Source organism: Cebus imitator, unplaced genomic scaffold, assembly GCF_001604975.1.
Source record: "Cebus imitator isolate Cc_AM_T3 unplaced genomic scaffold, Cebus_imitator-1.0 Scaffold392, whole genome shotgun sequence".
Classification (NCBI taxonomy): domain Eukaryota; kingdom Metazoa; phylum Chordata; class Mammalia; order Primates; family Cebidae; genus Cebus; species Cebus imitator.
Window position 1 is genome coordinate 1723140 of NW_016107707.1, and position 7972 is coordinate 1731111.

At 42.2% G+C, this 7972-nt stretch overlaps 1 protein-coding gene across 1 annotated transcript in view; it reads right to left on the bottom strand.

The window, feature by feature from the left end:
- The window catches only part of HERC2 (HECT and RLD domain containing E3 ubiquitin protein ligase 2), a 211465-nt gene that overhangs the window by 130003 nt on the left and 73490 nt on the right, over positions 1–7972 (bottom strand). Inside the window, exons 21-23 of the mRNA XM_017508492.2 lie at positions 5179–5363; positions 3258–3413; positions 2387–2572 (exon numbers count right to left, since the gene is read on the bottom strand). Of these exons, the coding sequence (XP_017363981.1) occupies positions 2387–2572; positions 3258–3413; positions 5179–5363 (527 nt within the window). The remainder of the gene's footprint in view (positions 1–2386; positions 2573–3257; positions 3414–5178; positions 5364–7972) is intronic.

Here is a 7972-nt window from a genome sequence, read left to right on the forward strand (position 1 = left end):
AAAAAAAAAAAAAAAAAAAAAAAGAAACAAAATGAATAACCACTGAAGTAGAAACAAACTGGATTTCACTAACTTCTGTTCATCAGAAAGCACTTTTAAGTGGCTGCACAGGCCTGAGTGAGAGAGAAAGCTCTATGAGAAAGAGAGCCAGAAGTTCATGTCCCAAACATACAATGACACTCACATGAAGGACTGAAAAGAAAAAAAGGTAACCAGATAGAAAAATCGGTACAAAACTTCAATTGGCACTTCACAAAAAAGAATATCCAACTGATTAATGCACATATGAAACGGTATCAAACCTCACTAATAATCTAGAAAATGCAATTGAAACCACAATGAGATACCAGTGTACACCCACCAGAATGGCCCAAACAGGGAGTGCACAGAAGTGGAACACTGGGCTTTCTCACTTTGCAGTGGAGATGAGTAACAGCATAATCACCGTGGAAAACAGGCATTCTGTATTAAAGCATCCTCTACAAACCAAGAATCCCACCAAGAAACAGAAAGAATGATTAAAGAAACAAATGTGAGAATGTTAACATATTGGCAGGAGTGCTGGCTCACGCCTCTAATGTCAGCACTTTGGGGGGTCAAAGTAGGAGGATCACTGAGCCTAGGAGTTTGAGACCAGCCTGGGTAAAAGAGGGAGACCTTGACTCTACAAAAAACGTGAAATGTACCCAGGCATGGTGGCACACACCTGTAGTCCCACCTGGGTGAAAGGATCTGCTTGAGCTGGGAGGTCAAGGCTGCAGTGAGCCATGATCGCACCATTGCCCTCCAGCCTGAATGAAAGGGCAAGGCCCCTGACTCAAAAAGAAAGGTAACATATTTACTATAACCTAAGTCTAAAAACAACTTACATGTCCATCAACAAGTAGAATGAACACGTTGTTGTATATTCGAACAAAAGTATACTATATATGGAATAAAAATCAAAGAACCTAATAATGGGATGAACCTCAGAAACCCAAAGGTACATACTGTCTAATTCCACTTACATGAAATCCAAGAACAGACAAAATTAAAATTATGTTGGGCAGGGACAAGCACTTGGTATAAGACGATCAGAAGTAAGATGGTGACAACCACACAGCCTGAAAACCACACACTTTTCAGAGAAATGAGTCAGCATTTGGGAGGGTTCTCCATGATCCCGGCTAAGGCTTGAATGGCTGTGACATGGTTTTCTCTGTGATCAATTACAGATACGTACTGGGTACTTTTGTATATATGTTACATATCACAACTGAAAAAGGCTTTACAGTGAGTAAGCTGCTATCTGATCAAGTTAATGCCCCTCAGCCATATGATAAGTTAGTAGAGAGACAAAGTAACACAACTGTGTAAGCTCACTCCTAAACAAAAGGGGTGCTGAAAGCAGTAACTGTTTTAAAAATAAAAAACCATGTTCAATGTCCTGCGGCCGTTTTCCTCAGGACAACTGCTACCTCTTGTTTTAAGCTGCCATGTTAGAAAGACAATGGTCTAAAATACGAGAAGAAGAAAAAGCCCACCCAGCTTGAGATTTCATATAGATCAAAGTTGAACCGGGATCTTGACTGATTCTGGGTCCCGGAAGCTAGAACCATAGTGAGTAAGGTAACTTAGACTCAAAAACCCAAAGCTCATTACGAAGACAAGTTTCATTCCAATTTGGGACACACTACAGACAATGCCTACAAGGAAGTGCTCAGGTTGACTCCAGGAATTTTGCATCCCACTAACATCAACCAACCAGAGGACTCTGGAGAGTCTTCTCGTATCGATCTCTGCCTCCTGAGCTTCTGGAGGCACAAGGACTTTGTAAAATTTCCTTTCGGTACTTAACAAGGATTACTACTGGAAAAATCTTCCTTAAATATATCCCAAATATAGCCTGGTGCAGTGGCTCATGTCTGTAATGCCAGCACTCTGGGAGGTCGAGGCAGGTGGATCACCTGAGGCCAGGAGCTCAAAACCACCCTGGCCAACATGATGAAACCCCATCTCTACTAAAAATACAAAAATTAGCTGGGTGTTGTGGCATGCGTCGATGGTCCCAGCTACTCGGCAGGCTGAGGCAGGAGAATCACTTGAGCCCAGGAGGCAGAGGTTGCAGTGAGCTCAGTAAGCTGAGGTGACACTGCACTTCAGCCTGGACAAAAGGGCAAGACATGGTCTCCAAAAAGGAAATTATATATATATATTTGAGTCATATGTATCTGACCCAAATTTCTTCTGATTTGGATTATCTTCATTTTTCATCTATGCTACCATCAGTGGAAATGGCAAATAACTGGTCTTCCTTTGTAAAGTATTCTTTGAAATTAAGAGGCAAGAATAGGTTAGACAAGAACAATAAAACTTTACTCAGTAAAAGTCCTTTAAGACAACATACCCATTATGCCAGGCCAGGCTAACTCTTCATGATCATCCCGTTCCTTTCCTGGCGCCAGGTGGTTGAACCGATCCAGATGCTCCAACAGGCCGCCCAGCAGAGGCACAGCTCCAGCCTCTTGCATGAGACCAGCATTTTTACTGAGCAGAAGCACTACAGAAACTACTAGTTCTGGAAGGAGAACACCTGCATTTAAGAAATAATAAGATTTAAATAAGCACTTAACCTATAACAGCTCTTTGTAAACTTGTTCTGTGTTTAAATTCTGCTAAGTCACAAAACAAGAAATGTTCGTCCTTCAGCATATTTCTACAGATTATTTTATATTTTATGTTGAAAGAGACGGTATTGCTTTCAAACAGAATACTTTAAATTACAAAAAGATTTTCCAAAACACTGTATTTCAATAACAGAACTATGAACTAAACACTCTTCTATTCAGAAAACTAATTGCTGATTGGTGTTTATCATCAGAAAAAAACACTCAAAAATAATGTTCTAACTTCAAAAAATTAACTTTAAAACATACCAGGTAATATCAGAATTTTTAAGATCCTTAAAGAGGTACCTAATTTTTATTATGCTATCAAAATAAAATTAGACAATTACTATTGAAGTGTCGATAATGGAAGTATAAATCTAAATTACCAATTATATTTAAAGTGATCTGAGTCCCATGCCAGCTGGTTAACAACAGAACTGTAAAAAAAAAAAAAAAAAAAAAAAAAAAAAAAAAAAAACAAAGGTGAAAGGGCAGGAGGACCAGAAGATTCAGAGAGTAAATGCAGGCAGGCTGATCAGGAAAGAAGACACTTTAGTTTTCATCTATCTCCTAAGGCACACACGTTGACAAGCAGGAAACAAAAGGTACCGGTAAAGTCCCCTTCCACAATGCAAGCCACCTCTGCAAAGTGCCGCCAGCTGGTGGACGCAACGCTGGCCGCCACAGGCAGTATATCTCCAATGTGCGTGCACAGAAGGGCCGTGTACTTCTTCAGCAAGGAACCAACGCCCATCAGCTCCGGATCTTGAAGAAGGATTGAGAAATTCTCATTTTCACTATTAAAAATTTTATCTGTAAACAAACTGCTCCATGATTCTACTCTCATCTACACATCTACATACCTATAGTAATTTTCTCAAACAGGAGCCTGTTAATCCTTAGTCCTTGGCTCCTTCTCTATCATGCAACTGGAGGGACAGTGTTTCTATGTCAAGTTTTATACCCTGCACTACAGATTACCTAGGCATTTTGGGTGTATAAATACTAAAGTCATAATCTAATTCAAATATATGTTTTTTTTGTTTTGTTTTGTTTTGTTTTTTTTGAGACGGAGTTTCACTCTTGTTACCCAGGCTGGAGTGCAATGGCGCGACCTCGGCTCACCGCAACCTCCGCCTCCTGGGTTCAGGCAATTCTCCTGCCTCAACCTCCTGAGTAGCTGGGATTACAGGCACGCGCCACCATGCCCAGCTAATGTTTTGTATTTTTAGTAGAGACGGGGTTTCACCATGTTGACCAGGATGGTCTCGATCTCTTGACCTCGTGATCCACCCGCCTCGGCCTCCCAAAGTGCTGGGATTACAGGCTTGAGCCACCGCGCCCGGCCTAATTCAAATATATGTTTTTAAGAAATGAGGTTCTCACTATGTTGCCCAGATTGGACTCAAATTCCTGGACTCAAGTGATCCTCCTGCTTCAGCCTCCTAGCAGTTAGAACTACATATGTGTACCACCACACCCAGCTCTGAATTTTTAAAACTTTATATCCAGTATACAAATGTTTGTTTCCCAGAAGCTTGTAAAGTATCCCCAAAAAACAAAGTTAGGCACTTTCTGCTAATTTCCTGAATTTTTAGTAGAGACGGGATTTCACTATGTTGGCCAGGCTAGTCTTGAACTCCTAACCTTGTGATCCGGCCTCCCAAACTGCTGGGAATACAGGCGTTAGCCACCACACCCAGACTCCTACATGGCTCTTAATAGCTTTTCAGTCCTTATGACTTTGTCTTTGAGACAGTCGCCTTCTGTTTCAAACTATCAACTCACCTACTGAAACCTGAAAGTTTCCATTACTGACAAGAGCCTAACCCTTCAGGAAGTAATTAACTTACTTTGGAAAGAAAACAGCTACAAAAATACTAACACCAGCAACAGACCTTTCCATCCTTGACAGAGACAGCTCCATGATGGAGGGCTAGCTGCCACCCTGGGTGCTCGAGCAAGGGCACCATTCCCTTGACAGTGCACAGCACTGAGCACTTACACTCCATTCTATTCCGATCCTCGCAGGCTACCTCAGGAGTATCCCAAGTCTGCAGGTGAGAAACCTTTGGCCCCATCAGACTTAGTCTAATGTCTGAACTATTAAGCAGAGCTGTAACTGAAGCCCAGACTTCCTCCAACGATTCCTCCCACTCCACCCAGCTGGCTCCCTCATGTGACACGAATAGGCTGTCACCGTTTACTTCTTACACCATGCTAGTCTCAACCGTTCCACAGTACTTGGAACAAATCTGACAAATCTTCTGTAAGACTAAACTGAACATCCAGGATGCTACTACTGATGTCTAAAGAATTTAAATATTAAGACAACAAAATTAAAAATATTAACAAGGCTAATATAGAAAGGTCCAACCCAAAAAAGTGGATGCAAAATGAAGCCCCCACATTGGTGCATTTAGGAGTGTAACAACTACACATCTGGGCATACAGGATGGACACATCAAAAAGCCTAAATTAACAAGCCCAAAGTACACACAAGACATTTTTCACATTTTAAGCAACTTACCAGAAATATCTGAGGTCTCACCAAGACTTTCTCCTGGATAAAGTTTACTAATAAGCAAACGTTGAAAACGCAATAATAAATCCAACGAAGCAGATCTGTCACGACTGTGCTGCTCAAAGTCCAGACATGATGAAATCCGACGGGCAACATCTTTCAATCTGGCTACAGTCTGAGAAGCAATGTTTCTATCCAGGAAAAAAGAGGATTACAAAATTAAACAAGTCATTTCTATTAAAAAGGAAAAGGGATGGGGTAAATCATGACAAACTAACATCACAAACACAGATCACACATGAAGATGACCTGCAGCTGGCTTCCCTCCCCAAGTATGTGTCCAGTGTTTCTACAATAAGCGTAACCTCAGCCAAAACGCAGCAGAAGAGCACGGAAGACTCAAAAGAGATAAAGATGCCCTCCTGCTTCACTCATGTGCTCCTATGGAGCTGCCTGCAGTGGTCCAAACTGCAGAGGATCTTGCTTCAAAATGAACACTTCTATATTCCTGATGTCTAAGGAATATATTAAGAAAACAAAATTTAAAATATTGACAAGGCTAATACAGAAGTATCTGACCCTCTAGAAGGAAAAAACACGTGTCATTATTTTTTTGTCCAAAGCTGCATTTCAAATAGAAATGTGATACTACTCTTTAAAGACAAGACTCGCTTGCATTGCCACGTCTGCCTTACATGTCCACCTTGAGCACCTACTCACAAGCAGCACGGTGGACCATACAGCAGGTGCCCAGGGCTCAAGGAATAGGGGAAGGTAGACCAAAGCAGTTGACCAGAGAGCATGACAGCAAAGAAAGCAGAAGAGGCTCCAGTTCCAACAGTATGATGTGATTTGAGCAATGAGATATCGGTAAAGGGAAGGGAAGAAACACACATGCCCAGAAGGTACAGTTAGGAGAGCAGTGAATGTTTCTGGTTCCTGAGTAGAACAGGAAGAAACGAGGGAAGAACAAGACAAGGAAGCAAGAGAGAGACACTGCGGGGAATGGAGCATCAGGCTGTGGGACTAGAGTCTGCAATGCTAAGCCACCGAGGTCATGAAAGGAAAATAACACCTTGTGTGTGTTTCAGGAAGGGAACTCTTATGTCAGTGTGAAAGCATCACACAGGACAGGGGAACCTGGAGGAGTGCAGAGCCAAAGCAGGGCGTGGCTCCAGATCCACCCACCCCACCCACCCTGTTGAGCTGGGAGCACAAGCGGCTCTCTGCACAACACCAAGGACAGGACATGCATTCAGCTCCACTTTAACTCAGGTTCCTAGTGTGACAGCAGGTGTGCCAATCCCACTTGCCCCTGTGGCTCACACCAGACAACTACCAGAGGTGTGAAGGACAGGAGCAGGAGACAGAGGAGCCAGGGTTTGGGAATCCCACAGGCCCTGATCACACACACGGCAAGGATACCTCACTGGGCTCACCACCACCATTCAACATCACCTTCCAACTTCACTCCCTGAAAACCTGCCTGGATAACACCACTGCAACACAAGACACAGGTCTAGAATCTGCCATGTATGCTACACCTGAAGGAGGAAAAGATAGTAATAAAATACAATGAAATTTTTAATTTATTTCTTTAATATAAAATTCAGAGCCATAATCAAACTTCACAGCGCTTCATCTTCAAATGTAAATGGTATTCCCTGGCTCCTTGCCAGTATGCAACTGAAGAGTTACTGTGAAATCCATTTGGCAGCTTATTTTTAGCAAGCAGCAATTTCTTCAACCCACATTTTCCAAGGAAAAAAGGACATGAAATGTCTCCAGAAATCTCTTACAGTCTTTAGACTAGTGTTCAACAACTGCATCCGCCACATCAACACATAAAGAGTCCTTCCATCACCAACACTTAAGGTAAGAAAACGGCATCTATCCATGCAAGGAGAGGGACATATTCTCTATGCCTACGAACACAGCCTCAACTATCGGCTACTGAAAAGCTGTGAATGCATTTTTCTTTTTCTACCTTCCAAAATGTTTGTGAGGTGACACTTATTTCTATGATTGTTTCTACTCTTTTTACTTTGTTCTTTTTTAGTAGGTACACCCTTATCATGAATCTGCTGTAGAACCAATGTGCCATACAGGACCGCAGATGCCACAGGAACCAAAAAGTCATATGCAGTGAAGATGAAGACACAGGAGACAATCTGTGTGGACAGCAGAGAGCCACCTGCCCAGGACACCAATGGAGCCACAGATGCAATTCAAAACTTTCTTAATTTACTAATTTATCAATAATTTATTAATAAATGTGGCTAGGTATGGTGGCTCAGCCTATAATCCCAGCACTTTGGGAGGCCAATGCAGGCAGATCACCTGAGGATGGGCGTTCAAGACCACCCTGGCCAACATGGTGAAATCCCATCTCTACTAAAAATACAAAAATTAGCCGGGCATGGTGGCATGTACCTATAGTCCCAGCTACTCAGGAGGCTAAGGCAGGAGAATCATTTGAACCCAGGAGGCAGAGGTTGCAGTGAGCCGAGATTGTGCCACTGCACTCAAGTCCGGGCAACAATGAGAATTCATCTCAGAGGAGGAAAAAAACAAAACAAAACAAAACAAACAAACAAACAACAACAAAATATATATATATATATATGTTCTCAGTCAAATTAAGTTTAGAAAAAAAACCCTACATAAAATTAATTTTAATTGGCCGGACACAGTGGCTCACACCTATAATCCTAGCACTTTGGGAGGCCAAGGTGGGTGGATCACCTGAGGACAGGAGTTCAAGACCAGCCTGGCCATCACGGTGAAACCCTTTTTTTTT